Here is a 14,929-nt window from a genome sequence, read left to right on the forward strand (position 1 = left end):
CGCCTGCCTCCAGCCCCCTGAAGACGTGTGCGACCATCCTCCTGCACCAGGGTGGTGATGGCTGTGCACAGGGAGCACCAGGCACAAGTGCTGTCCTGCTGAGCTGTCCACTGGTCTGAAGACCTCTTAAAACAGTCATTTTCACCTCTCCGTCAACTGTTCGGGGCTGGGCCTCTGGGTCTTGGGAAGCTGCTAGGCCAAGTGACATGGTGCAGCAGGCGAAGCATCGTTGCCTGGCCTCTACAGGTCTGGTTCCCAGACCCCCAGGCTCCTCAGCAGATCTGGCCGTGCACGGACCAAAGGCACTTCTCCCCCAGCATGCTCTGTGACTTATTCCAAGTAGCGGTGCTGGACCGCCCACTGCACTTCATAAAGGAGCTCTTTCTGGAAGTCTGTGCCGCCCCTGTGCCAGGTTGGGAGACATCCACATCGCCCAGGGCTGCGGGGGCTTGGACAGAGAGCCCTTAGCTGAGGACCGAGCTCATGCTGGCCCACTGGCTGGCTGGTCAGTACCAAAAGGGCTGGTTGGGGACACTGCTGTTGCCTTCCCCAGCAGCCAGGGGAGCATGCAGCTCCCTTCTAGGAACTACTTGGATAAACTGCTGAGATGGGAAATCCTAATTTCAAGCCTACAAGAGGGCAGAGAACTGGGCTGTTTACTCTTAGTTCCTTTGGCCACTGTACATGTGGGGAGCAGCAGGAGGTAGAAGCCAGCCTCTCCAGTTTTCCTCGTGCCAAGGGCAGTTCCTGTACGCAGAAAGCCTGCGAGTCCAGAAAGGCTAACGAAGAGCAATGGGACAGCAAAGCAAATGAACTGGCTTCAAGGAGGCGCCACCAAGTCTTATGGTGAAAACCATTTGGGTTTGACGCTTTTTCATCTGGTCCCTAAGGAATGGTGATTCAGCTGGAGGTGAGAAGAATTTGCCAAGTCAGAGAAGAAACCTCAGGCCCTGAAATCTCTGTCTGCAGTGCTTCGAGGGACTGTCCTGGGAAGCAGGGGCATCAAGATGACAGAGGCAGTGCCTCCATGTTCTGTTTCTGCTTCCTGTGACTTGTCTTCTTGTGTAGAAGTGGGAAGTTCATTGGCATTGATGCCACTGTGTGGGACTCTGGTGCCTGCCGGGCTTGGGAGCTGGCAGTTCCTGGAGGAGTGATTGCTAAAAGTGGCTCAGAGTCTCACCTTCTCCCCTCACGAGACTTGTGTGCAAGGTATTTTTAGGCTCAGCTTAGAACCCACTATCAGGAGCAGGCTCCCTTCCCTTCCCTTCCCTTCTCTTCCATCCCCCAATCACGATGGTAAGTTGGGCCACCCAGGTGGGACTCTGTTCAGTATCTATAGGTGGGGCGGGCCCACAGCATGCCACGGCTGGAACTGTGGCCCCGGTCCTGACCCATGGGCAGCATATAGCCACCTGCAGTCTGGCAGCCAGGAGGAATGTGCAGTGTGCAGGAGTCTCAGACAAAAGGGGGATATGTATGTGATAGCGGAGAGGGCATCTTGCACCATATCCTCCATCCCTGCCTCCTACAGAGCTAGTCTCAGTGGTGACTCATATAGCATTAGCCTGTGTTCTTGCATTAGCTGGTAGGTAACCGCTTTCTGAAATTCAGGTGGCATTTAATAAGTTTTAGGAAGCTATGAACTCTGAAACAGGCATCCATGGGTCAGGGGACTGATAACTTTACAGGTTACAAGACTGGTAAGAAAAAGACAGCACCCGAGAACAGCAGATTGTATGAGACCAGATGAAGTTTCTAGGGATCACTTAGGACAGACAGAGGGTCTTGAAGAGCTGTCACAACTCAAGAGTGCCACCAAGGCAGCCTAGAGGGGCTGCTCCTGAAAGATGCTGGCCCTGTGTACCCTGTGGTTGTGTAAACCTGGGCGCTTCCCGTGGAGACTTCCTGAGGCTTGCGCTGTATACCCTGAAGGATGCCAGAACTGGAGCAGGGGAGTTGTGAAAACACAGCTGCTGCTTCACCTTAGAGGGACGGGCTGAGGAGTCTTTGCAGTTCATAGATTTGTGTCCCCCAGCACCACACGTCTTCTCCACCCATTCTTCTTAGAATGTAAAAGGAAGCTTCCTCTACCCGTCAGCATCCGTGCAGTCTGTGACCTCAGATGGGGCTACTACTGGCTGGAGATGCAGAAGGATCGAGAAGCCTTAGTTAAATTCTTAGATGACAGATGCATGTTAATGCCCTGGAAAAGGTCCTTCCGCTTTGAGATAAGGGAAGACCTCTGCTGTCCTTGGCCCCACACTGGTTGGGTCACAGGCTGGGCTGCTGTGATGGTTCTGTTCTTACGTTAGCAAAAACGGTTAGAAAATAAAAGCAGCTTCACATTGTTCTAGCTTGTTCTCAGTTGACTCTGTGTGTTTTGTGGTAACCACCCAGTGAAGTGGCCCAGAAAACAAAAGCTAAGATGTAGTAATGCGTCTGATCGTCTCACTGATGCCTGGTGCCGTGAGGTAGGTCTTGTAATTCCCTTTTTACAGGCGAGGAAACTGGCAGAGGGCACACAGCAAGAAGTGGCAGAAGCAGGACTAGAACCCAGGCTGCCTGATGCCAGTGTCTGCTCTACTAGTCTGCTTTGTGCAGGGGCTCTGAGATGGGAGACCGGAAGTGGAGATCAGCCCAGGAGGTGAGGAGAGGGTGGCCTGGCCTTCATATCATCCTTTTCAGTTTACTTTCACCAGGCCTCAAGCGACTGCTGTGCCACGGTGGGGCCCTCATCTGCCTGAGTCAGCAGATGGGGTCCTTTGCCCTGGGTACTGAGAAGCTGAAATCCCCTTGCACATCCTACGCCTACCCCTCTTCGATAAAGATTTTGAGGTGAATGAATGAATTCCAACCTTCAGATCATTTGTGAGTTTGTATTCAAGAGGATTGTCCCTCCTATCCTTAAAGCCCAGGCCCTGACACTTGGCATTGGACCCCCTGTGGGTTGGAGCCAGTGTGATAGGCTGCTTGGTGGACTCACTTGTTACCATCTGCAGTGGAGACCTGATGCCTTCTCGTGCTTCCTCCCAACTCTGGCCTCACTGGCTCAGGGAGTCAGGAAGTGAGAGAGGAGGACTTGACTGTTCAGGTGATGGCTGTTTTGAATTTGGGGAGTATAGGGACAGGGCCATAGCGGTTATGATGCACAAAAACCTTTGTTACGTTCTTAGCTCCCTTTCTAAAGCCTACATGTTAGGAACCATTCGCCACCCAAATGAGCTCGTAAAGGGCCTCTCTTCTCACAGCAGGCAGGCTCGCAGGGGACCCTGACTGATGGACTTGCCAGGAACCAGTTTTCACCCTGTTGTCACGGGGCTTTTCAGCTTTGGGGCCCTTCGTGGATTGCCGGTCTGTCTTTCCTTTCAAATTGTGAAAGCAGTGAACTTGATAGCCTCGGTCCCACTCACGGTTAGTTCTGAGCATCTCCCAGCAGCCTGGTGGCAGTATCCAGGGGCTGGAGTTATGTGGTTCACATTATTACCTGTCCAAGAAGATAGAGGGATTTAAAACTACCCGTTGGGCTATTTAGAGGTGTGCATGTGTGTGTGTGTAACCTGCAGTGATAATACAGAGAGGTCCTGTGTGCCCTTTGTCCCGTGTTCCCCAGCGCTTACATCTCAGTACAGTATCAGAACTATGAAATGATGTTAGTACAGTGTGTGTAGTTCTATTATCCCTGTACCTGCATCGGGATGTAGAACTGCTCACTACCAGAGCTCTCCCTCTCACTTCCCCTTCACAGCCACGCGCCCTACCCCGCCAGCCTAACCTGTAGCATCTCTGCACAGAATGATAGACGAATGGAACCCTATGGTCTATAACCTCTGGAGAGTGGCCTTTTCGCGCTCAGCATAGTGTGCTGGATGTCCTTCCAAGTTGTTATGTGTTGGTTGTTCATTGCCTCTTGCTGCCGAGCGAGTGTTCCGTGTTGTGGATGGACCAGAGCTATCACTGTCCGCCTGCTGTGGGGCACCTCGCCTGTTCTCGGTTGCAGCAGTGACATAAAGCTGCTCCTAGCATTTGCAAGCAGGGTTTGCGTGAACATCAGTTTTCACTTGTCTCTGATAAATGCCCAGGACTGTGATTATTGGTTCTTTTAGAAACCTCCAAACTGTCTTCCACAATAGCTGTTCCATTTTATTCCCACCCATAGTCTAGGAGAAATCTGGTTTCTCTGCATCCTTACCAGTCATTGACACTGTCTCTTATTTACTTAATAATAAAATTTTATTATTTAGTTAGTGATTCTAGTAGGTGAGTAGTGATACCTCATGTTTTTTTTAACGTGTCAAGGTTCGCATGTGGTCCTAGATATGGTGCGCTATCTCGATAAATGTTCTGTAGGCACTTGAGAAGAGTATGTGTTCTGTTGGGTGGAGTGTGTTGTAAATGTTAATAAAATTCTTTTGGTTGATGGTGGTGTCAGGTTTTTATGTGCTTGCAGATTTTCTGTGGAGTCTTTCTACCAGTTGTTGACAGAGTGGTGTCGAAATTTCCAACAATTAACCAGTTGTCGACAGTAATTGTGGGATCGTCCGTGTTCCCTTTGAGTTCTCTGATTTTGTTGCCCATATTTTGCAGTTCTGTCATCTGGGGCATACACATTCAGGATGCCTATGTCTTTCTGGGGGTTGACCCTTTTGTCATGATGTGATGTCTCTTCGTATCTGGTAATTTTCTTGGCCCTGAAGTTTACTTTATCTGACATTCTGATGTCAGTGCCGAGGTCTGTCTCTAGCTTTTAATTGGTGTTTTTAGAACACCTCCATTTAATGTAATTATAGATGTATTAGGGCTTAAGTCAGGCGTTTTAGTGTTTTCTGTTTGTTTTTTGTTTTTGCGTTTCTTTTTCTTGCTTTCAAGTGGGTTACTTGAACATTGTTTTAAATGCCATTTTGATTTATCTGTAGTATTTTTGAGTGTATCTCCTCATATAGCTTTTAGTGGTTGCTCTAGATGTCACATTATGTATACAGAAAACTTACCATAGTCTGCTGGTGTCCACATTTACCAGTTTGAAGTGAGAAGTTTACCTTCCCTTTATATCTCTTTATTCTCTGCCATTTCTAAAGTTATTGTCTGTATCTGTTGAGAACCATGTCAGACAGAGTTATATGTTTCGTTTCAAACATAATTTAGAAAACTCAAGAGGAGAAGGAAAATCTATTGTATTTATCCATACTTTTATTTTACAGTGTTTTTTCTTCCTTCATGTTCCGGGGTTCCTACTTTGATCACTCCCTTTCTGTTTAGAGAGCTTCCTTCAGCCATTCTTTTAGAGAAGATTAGCTGGCAACAGATGTTTTCACTTTTCCTTAATCTGTATGTCTTGGTTTCTCCTTTATTACTGAAGAATAGTTTCACTGGAGGTATATAATCCTGAGTTGACTAGTCTTTCAGCACTTGAAAATATTACACTGCTTCCTTGGTTTCTGATGAGAAATTCACTATCATTCAATTTCTTTGTTCTATAGATGAGGTGCTGTTTCTCTCTTTGTGCTTTCAATATTTTTGTCTGTCTTGGGTCCTCAGACTTGTCTCGGCACTGTTTTCTTTGGGCTTGTCTGGGTTTACTCAGCTTCTTGAATTTGCAGGCTTATGCCTTTTTGCCAAATCTGGGGAATTTTCAGCCATTATTTCTTCAGCTCCACCCTCCCTTTCCACTCCCCCAGACTCCAGGGACATGAACGTTGGTATTTAATTACAGCTCCACAGGGCCCGTGGGTGGGGTGGGAGTTCCAGCTCTCTCTGGACCTCTGCCGATGCCAACCTGGCCAGAATGGGAAGGGCTGCCTCGCTGTTCTTCCTCACACTGCCTCAGTTTACACGGCAGGGGCTCCACGTCCTGGTTATTCCTGGGCGGTGTGAGGGTTCTGACCCCACTAGGCCTTTGCTGATGCCACCCATGCATATTACCTCTGGGTAGAGATGGATGTCCAGGCTGAGCTTGTTGTCTCCAGCGACACAGCGGGGATGGAGGTTAAAGGCTTCATTACCATAACTCATTGGATCGAAAGTTTTGGTTTCCACTTGGCCTTCTTGAACACCAACCCCCGAATAACTGACGTTTGAAGAGACAATCACCTCATAAAAAGGCATCACACTGGATAGCACATGCCTTTGAAGCAGAGTCTTTGGAAGAGATGAACCAAGAAGTTCATACATGATGACTATATAAAAGGAGGTAAGGTTAGAAATTGTAAGATGAAACAACAATAAAGAAACACCAAAAAAGAACTAGATGGAATACCAGTTAGGGAACATATATAATTAAAACAAGGTAATGATGGGATGAAAAGAAAAAGGGATATAGCTGAAGAATGAATTAGTGAGTTGGAAGGTTACGCTAGGAACGCTACCAGAGGGCAGCAAGAGAAGCCAAGAAATATGGAGAATACAAGAGTCTTGAAGAGAGAAAATAAAACTAAGGAAATAAAAGAGAATTTTTAGGAATTAAGAGAATAAGTCTAACCCCTGTGCTGTATACCTGAAACAAATAGAATACTGAATGTCAACTGTAATTTTAAAAAATTATAAAATAAAAAAAATATGCCACAGAGTCTCAAAAGGGAGCAATAAGGAAAACACACATGTGGACTGGACATATTATAGTCAAAGACACAAAATCCTAAAGGTGTCCATGGGGAAAATGCAGACCCATTGCAGAGTTCGACCCAGCCTTAGACTGACATGAGACATCTCAAAATGAGACTCAGATTCAAGAAGTTATTCATTAGTGCTTTTTATGTATTAAAAGGAGTGAGCATAGAATTTGAACATGAGGCCCTGATAAAAATGTCCCCAAGTGTACAGGCTTCAAAAGGCTGCCACTCAAGACTCACTGAAAGAAGTATTTAGAAAGAAATCCAGACATAGTAGCAAGAACTGTATAGGAAGTGAGGCACAAAATATAATCTATCTCTATCTAGAACTAAAATTCAAAGTAATGTGTTTGGGGCCAGGACAGATGCAAGGGCTAAAAAGAAAAGTTAAAATATGCTGAAACTTGTCCTATTGTGGAAAAATACTAAGAAACCAGTATGAGTATATGAGCATAAGAATGGAATTTAAAGCAATGATAACCACACTCAGAACAAAAATAGAATGTAAACCTTTTAAACCAGCAAAACTTGCTAAATCTATTGCAAAATTAGAAAAAAGAAATACCCTAAACAGAGAATATAGACTAAGTCCTGTGATAGTGATTATAGTAAAAGTAAATGGATTAAAGAATAGGCAGGTGTCTGATGGGGGCTGTTTTGTCCTAATCTTTGTGACCCAGGACCTTGGGCCCAGGAACCACCGGGGCAAAAGGCCAGGTGAATAACAGCTGGGAGGGACCTTGGGAGATGGTGCTTGCCCTGTTTCCCACACACCCACCTCACTGAATTATTTTGGGTTTTAAAATATGACCAAATCCCACCCTCAGTTTATGACTCAGGTCTGGGGTCAGGCCATGGGATCCTCATTTTCATAAGTGCCTTAGGTGAGCTTTGAGGATCTCTGGTCTCTGGCCCCTCCCTCAATTCCCAGAGGAGGGGCCTGGGTCTTAGAGAGGGGAAGGGAGTTTGCTAGGGCCACACAGCTGATGACAGAGGGCTGGGAAGGACCATAACATCTGGAAGGGCTCATTCTTTTTCTGGTTCTTAGCAGTAAGCTGGGGGCTCTCAGGGAGTGTTGGCTGTTTCCCGGGCTAGGATGCTGCGTATAGGGGACAGAGACGAAAGTCTTTACCTCCTGTCGAGCCCGCTCTAGCATAGGAAACCCTAAAACAACTTTCTGACAACATGGGGATTCTACACATGGCACTTTTTAAAATGTGAACTTTTTTACTGAAATACAATGTACATGCAGAAAAGCGCATAAGTGTACAGTACAATGTTTTTTTCTAGACAACACAGAAACACTATCACATTGTCTCCTCCTACTCCATATAACCTCTTCCCTGACTTCCACCACTAGAGATTAGTTTTGCCTGTTTTGAAACTTTACAATGATGTAATCGTGTACTTTTTTGTGTATGTCTGGCTTTTTTCAACATCACATGTGGGTCATCCATGTTGGTTTCACTTGGTCATTCTTAGTGTTTTATAGTGTTTCACTGTACGAATACATCACCATGTGATGTCTGGCTCCCAGTGTGGGGTCACTAAATAATGCTGCTCTGCACATCTTTCAGTGACTGCATATACCGTATGTTTTGGTGGGATGGAATTGCTGGGTTTGTAGGATTTGGTATGCTGTGTTTTCATTTCTTGGTTTTCTTTCCAAAGTTTTTATTATTTTTCCTTTTTAAAATTAAGATATTATTGACATATAACATTGTATTTCAATCATACAACATAATGATTTGATATTTGTGTAGACTGCAAAATGATCACCACAGTGAGTTAACATCTATCACCACAAAAAGTTACAAGTTTTTTTTCTCCTGTGATTAGAACTTTTAACATTTACTGTCTTGGTAACTTTCAAGGACGTGATAAAGTCAACATAAAGTGTGGGAAATCATTCTGGTAAGACACAGAATCTTTGCCCTCCAGACAGATAAGTCAGAAGGTAAAGAAAAACCTTTAACAATTTCTTATTAGGAGAAGACAAATAACCCAAGAAAATATTGCCATTTTAACAAATTCTTATTTGGTATCAGTATAGTATTTAATACTAAAGCTCTTGTTGGAAATCTTGTAAATAAACCCATCAAATCTTAGCCAGCTTTGACCACTCAAAATTCCTTTCTGCAAACTCACAACTTTCTATGGCCATATACATTCCTTACAGTATAACTTCCCAAGGAGGCAAAAATGAAAATGTTTACATATATATATATATATATATATTATACATCTATATATATTATACATCTATATGTATACACACATATATATGGCCTTCAGTACCATTTAAAGAGGCAAAATAAACCTAAGATTATGCTTTTAACTAATGTTTCAATATTTTATTGAAAATGATTTAGGAATTGAATGATTATCAATTATTTAACTCAATTTAGAATCAGTCTAAGATTTTAAGTTACCTAAAGGTCTTGGAAACTGCCTTCCAGTTGACATACTGCAAAATATAACTAGTGTTAAAATAATATTTGTCAGAATAATGATTTACTTTGGTTAAATATAAATTTTCCATACTCTTAAACTAAATGAAGTGATGCTAACTTACTCGATCAGTAAACCTGTGTGGGTTTAGGAAGAGCATGTACCCAAATAGGTAAAATGTAAGCTTGTACTATACTTAACACTGATAGTGCAGAAAAGACATAGCTGTTTCTGTTAAAACTATTAAATTAGTCTCATTTGCAAAAGAGTTCTGTAAATTATGTGATACTGAATTCGTAAAACAGTTGGATGAGCTTGTATAAGAATGCCTTTTTGCCACATTGAAAGCATTAGTGGTTCAATTTCCTTAATTCACAGTGATTTTAGGAATATTCAATTTATAGAAAATCTTTTCTCTAAAGTAATTCTCAGTTGAAATAGAGGTCCTTTAAGACGTCTGTAATCTAACCTAATTTGATTATACTACACACTCAAGCACAGAAACATACAAACAGGTCTTATAGCTTCAATTTTTAAATTTCATCCATGTGTGAAGAGTACACAGAGAAGAACAAAACTCGCAGTTTTGAACACTTCGTATCGGTGGGCTGTTCACTTCCCATGGGTATGACTTCTTAATTGCTTTGAGCTCAGAGAACACAAAGGAGTAGCAAACAGAAGCTCGTTGTCTTTCACCAACAGGAATGTGACCTCTAGAAGTCATCACATCCATTGGTCACTGCCTCCCAGGGCTTCCTCACTAATCTATGTGTCATGTCCAATTGGTGGTAGCAAGAGAGCTTGGGAGTATGATTTTTTTCCTAGCTTGTACCTTGGGAAGATGGTTCATAATGTAGGAGAGGGCAACACGAAGGGGCCCAAACGGCTTAGAAAGGTGGTAGAAGGCCATTGGTGACAGAGCCCCACAGCACTTGGTGTTCATCGTTACCTCCCCTCCCCCGCAGGTCCATAGAAGCCTGCTCTCCTGGGGCGGACACATATCTATCTATCCATCTTTCCCTCCCTCTCTTCTCTCTTCCTCTTCCTCTCTCTGACTTACTCCAAATTCCGGTGTCTGATCTGACTTCCCCTTACTTCCTGTTCTGGCACAGACTGGACAAGGCCCAACAATGGGGCAAAGAAGCCGGCAAGGACTGCCTTGTAAACTCCAGGCATTGTTTGCATGCAAATGACAGTGAAGTTTCTCCTAGAGTAGACAAGCCAGACCCCCCTCTTGGACCTAGTGCTTGAATAGAGCTGAACTCAAAGCTGTATTTCCTGGAAATTCTGGAGTGATTACAATTCACTACCTGGCAAGTCTTCCTCAAACCAGAGGCCCGACTTCCTGCCTAGACAGAGTCCTTCACTTACCTGTGAGATGGAAGGTCAGGGCACTGCGAGCTCCTTGCCCTCAGGGGTGTTCCCTGGCAAAAGTGATGGAGTAGAGATCCCGGCCCCCCGAAGGTCAGTACCCTTGTGCTGGCCGTGGAGGGCTAGTAGGCGGCCCAGCTCAGCACAAGGCCTAGCAAGTCCTCTCAGTCATCATTGACTTGACAGGGGCAAGGCTCAGCCCGACACCACTGCTGTGGCTACTGTCTGGGACCTACGGCTGAGGTCCCTGGATGTTCACCACAAAGGACATCTGGGTGACGGATGGTGTTCAAGTGGCAGGTAGCAGGCATTGCATCTGGGTTCATGGGGAAGCTACTGGGATTCTTTAGACTCCAAGGAAGACTTGGGATACCCAAGACACACGGGGCCTTCCTGGAGCATGGCTGCGACCCTGAGCCAGCTCCATGACAGGGACCAGGTCAGGCTGCACCACTCTGGGGATGGCCGTGGGCTCTCTGTTGCAACCCCAGTAGTGTCAGCAATCAAAAGCAGCATTCGATCATTACGACTATGGCTCGGGTATCTGTGTGAAGGGGCACATGTCAAGATGTTGATAATGAGGTCGATGCAAAGTCACACAAAGCCAGGCCAGAATTGTTACTGATTCAGTTTCAATCCTTGAGATCCTGACTCACCCTTCGGGGAACAGGAGCGCCATGTCTTAGGGTGGTAGTCTTGGGGCTGGGTTACAGTGGTGTGCTCTTGGCACTGAGGCTGGACTCAGCTGCAGGCAGACTGGGACACCATTCTACAGCCCATGTGTCATAAATACGTTTACAAGTTACTTGGAAGCCTGCTCTCATGACCCCCTTTCTTCAAAAGGGCAACGGATGTCCCTTATAAGGACACCAGTTTTATTTGGTTAGGGCCATACCCCATGGCCTCGCTTAACCCTACTTGCTTCCTTAAAGGCCCCATCTCCAAACAGTCACAGTGGGGGTTAGAGCTTCAACACTGGAATGGGGGGTGGGACAAGTCTGTCCATGACAGATGTCAGTGGCCAGAGCCAAGTCATGGCTCCTAGCTGCCAGGAGGCTGGGGAAGTGGGGAGCAGGACTGTCATGATGCTTCCACCACTCATGTCCCGTTAGTCCTAGGTGGTGCTGTAGACTCAGTTGAAATTCAGCTAGCAAGGACAAGGGGATTTGGAATGACTGTTTTAATTTACCAAGTACTGATTTTCTCCATACCCAAGGCCACGGACCCCATCGCAAAAGCACAGTGGTTACCCTACAAATGACACTGCAGTTGTTTCACTCCAACTCCACTCCTAATGTTGGTCACAATTACCCCTGTCCACACAGCCCATGGTGGAAAGACTTTTTTTGCGATGGGTGAGGAATGGGGAGCCTACCTGGATTTCTCCCAAGAAGCTGCCTTCCTGATTACTACCCAGGCATTGACTCAGCAGCTCACAGGCAAGTGATGCCCACCCGACCCCCTGCCCAGGCCCTGCTCATGTGGGAGGAAAAGCAGACGGCTCTGCACAGGACCTGGCTGAAAGGTAGCAGTGGGGTGAGGAATTGAGTTAGCCTCTTAGGTGGTCACCAGCTAGTCATCATGTAGATAGCGACCCTGGCAGGTGAACGTACCCCTGCCTGCCCTGGGCCTTGGCAGACATTGCCAATCAATTGCACACTTTTACACTGAGCCCAAAGCTGCAGACAACTCGATCAGTTGTCTGCAGCTTTGATCTTCCTCCCCACCCCGCAACTCCCTCCAGTGACTGGTGGGATGAATTCTAAGAGCCTGAGACAGGAGCCCTGGGAGAAGGGGGAAGGTAGGAGGCAGCCATACTTTCCTACCCAGGAGCCCCTTCTCTCCCCTTGGGGGCCCCACAAACAGAGCTGGGCAGTGGCTGCCACTTGCTGTGGGCAGGTGATATTGGCTTTGCAGGAGCGGCCAGGGGCCAGAGGAGCTGGGAAAGTCCTCTGGGAACCAGGAGTGTGTTCAGGGACAGGTCACCTGCCTTTGCCCAGCACTAAACCTCTCCGCGCCTCACTCTGGGCACAGCGCAGAACCTGGAAATGACCGTGCTAACTTCATAGGTGCGCCGACGTGGCCCCGGGAGGGGCAGGCGCTGCAGACACCACAGGAGCGAGTGTGATGGGGACCTTGTCCAGACCACTGCCACCTGCCCTGCTAGCCCATAAGCCAGGGATACTGCACGGGCAACCTGGCAGTGACCCAAGTCTGCCCTGCCCTCCTGGCTGGAAGCCCACTGAGTTTTCCAGCAGTGACATCTTTGGAGTCATTTGCTTAGGAAACTGGCCTTGGCCCATCGATGACAACAAAGAATGGGGGCTGCTGTCTGTTTCTGAGCAATGCAGGACTCCGACTTGATAGGTGGAAAAGCCTGAGCCTACAGGTGGGTGGCCTGGCTGGGGCTAGGCCCCTTAGGGTAGGGGACAAGAAGGGTAGTGAATGGGCAGGTACACCCGGTTCAAGGGGCAGAAGCCACTACCCAGCTCCAGGCTGTGGTCCCATATGGTCAGAAATTCTCACTGCCATCAACAGCTTTAATGGCACAGCTAATTTGAAAGGGGTCCTAGAAATGACCCCAAATAGGTTACACCCCAAAGGTAAGTGCTCTGCCACTCCTGCTGGCCTGTGGGTCCCTGGGCAGTCAGAGACTGTCAGGACCTGGCAGGTAACACACATGAGTAAGGATAGTGAGCCGACCTGCGGCACACCTGTCCACTCAGGCAGCAGTGCCCAGAGGCACGTGCAGGCTGCCCTTCCAGGAGCCAGGCTTCCTCCTGCTCAGCCCAGCTTGGTGGCCTCACCCCTAAGTTCCAGATCTCAGAGCTTTTTCCCATTTGTGAGGACAACTGTGAGGAGTGAGAAAATCATGCAAAGCTGGCACAGTGGAGCTGTGGGACAGGGCGCACAGAGGCTTTCAAGGAATCTTGCCTGCATAAGGCCCAGGAGTTTGCTGACTCCCAAGCAAGGGCGCAACTTTCTTCCAGAGATGGGCTGGACACTGATGCCCCATGCGGAGTCTCCAGAGCAGCCTCCAGAGGGCGCCACAACCACAGCTTTGAGCAGCCGGTGCCCAAGTCCAGCCGCCGGGAGCACCTGGCTACCCCTGTGCCAGGAGAGGCCGCTGTGCCTTTGAAGATGAGGGGACCCCAGCGACCCTGCCCCATCCCAGGTAGGACTCCACACATTATAAGTAGCCCAGCACCTACGGCACCCGCAGGGAGATAGCAGAGCACAGTCCTCTTACCCCTCTGTCAACTACCAACCCCGAGGCTGGGAGAGGAGGGAAGCACCCTGTGGAGTAGGGGATGGAGGCCACACAGCTCCTTGCAGCTACCTGGGCTGGTGCCTGGCAGTTACCGGGAGGTGGGAGGGGGGTTTTTAGCAGTGGTGACCACCACTCTTGACTTCCATACTGCTGGCACCAACTTGGAGAGCAGCTCCCTCACCTGTGCCTGACTGAGGCCCTCAAATAAGAGGTAGGAGGCTGAACAAGATGGCCTTCAGCCCTGGCAGCCCACTCCCTGGTGCTAGACGTGTTGCATGGCCCTCCTCTGAGTTGTCATACTCAGTGATGGCCATGGGTAAGCAGCCCTGTCCCTGTCCCTGGCTTCTGCTCACCTGGCAACTAAGGGAGGCCATACTAATTGCCCCTCCTGTGGCTTGAGGTCACAAGCATCCCAGGGATAGAGTGAGTTCCAGTGGTGATAGTCAAAAGCCACCTGCTGACCAATCTGAGGCCCAAGTCAGGGGCCTGGCCCCACGCCCACCACCACAGCCTGCGGGGCATGGTGCCTCTGGAAGGCAGCCTCCCTCCCAGACAGGGACCCTCTTCTCCCCAGAGCCCACAGGGAGGGGTGTTGGGCAGTAGGGTGTGCAGGAGCCCCTGAAGCCACGTCTGAGGCAATGCAGACGCCCAGGCTCACTCTGGCCCTTCCACTCCCCTTTCCCTCCAGGCACGCCCAGTGGGAACCTGGCCCACCTGTATGCGTGGCAGGCCAGTGGGGGTGAGTGGGGGCTCAGGAAGGGCTTAGCGAGAGCCCTGCGAGTCTGTGCCACTCCTGGGCAGGCCAGTTCAGGCTTCCCGCTGGCATCTCAGCCCTCAGGAGCTCTGCTAACAGGAGCCTCCTTCTTACCAGGACCTTGTGGCTCAGCTCCCAGTGCAGGAGTCACCCCTCCGCTCTGCCACTTACCTGGTGGGGGAAACTGGACAAGTCACCGGCCCTCTCTGAGCCGCAGGCCCCCATTTACAATGACGAAGGTAACAGGCAGTTGTCCTGAGGCTCCACCAGGAAAGTGAATTCAAGGTGCAGGACAAATGTCACAGCCTGAAGTAGGAGCAGGAGGCTCTTCTGCTTTGGGTCCCACCCTTCAGTGGGGTGGCAGCGTTCTGGATCCAAGTGGGTGCTGGGCAGTCTTTCCACTTGGCTCCCTGTGCTCCCACAAGTATGTCCCCACCTGACATTCCCACAGAAGGTCACACCATCACACCTCAGAGC

The 14,929-nt window shown here is 48.3% G+C and overlaps 1 protein-coding gene across 7 annotated transcripts in view; it reads left to right on the forward strand.

The window, feature by feature from the left end:
* KANSL3 (KAT8 regulatory NSL complex subunit 3) overlaps positions 1 to 11,801 on the forward strand; it is a 44,473-nt gene extending 32,672 nt beyond the window's left edge. For 4 of the 7 annotated variants that reach the window (XM_023524348.1, XM_023524352.1, XM_023524349.1 and 1 more), the window contains 2 exons: positions 2,499 to 2,644; positions 11,753 to 11,801. In XM_023524348.1, coding sequence (XP_023380116.1) covers positions 2,499 to 2,644; positions 11,753 to 11,786 — 180 coding nt within the window. In that variant the 3' untranslated portion in view covers positions 11,787 to 11,801. Of the gene's footprint in view, positions 2,354 to 2,498; positions 8,942 to 11,752 lie in introns of those variants that run through there. The other 3 variants (XM_011381995.2, XM_011381996.2, XM_023524350.1) reach the window with 2 other exon arrangements.
* The last annotated feature ends 3,128 nt before the right edge of the window (positions 11,802 to 14,929 follow it).

This window comes from Pteropus vampyrus, unplaced genomic scaffold (genome assembly GCF_000151845.1).
Source record: "Pteropus vampyrus isolate Shadow unplaced genomic scaffold, Pvam_2.0 Scaffold461, whole genome shotgun sequence".
Classification (NCBI taxonomy): Eukaryota; Metazoa; Chordata; class Mammalia; order Chiroptera; family Pteropodidae; genus Pteropus; species Pteropus vampyrus.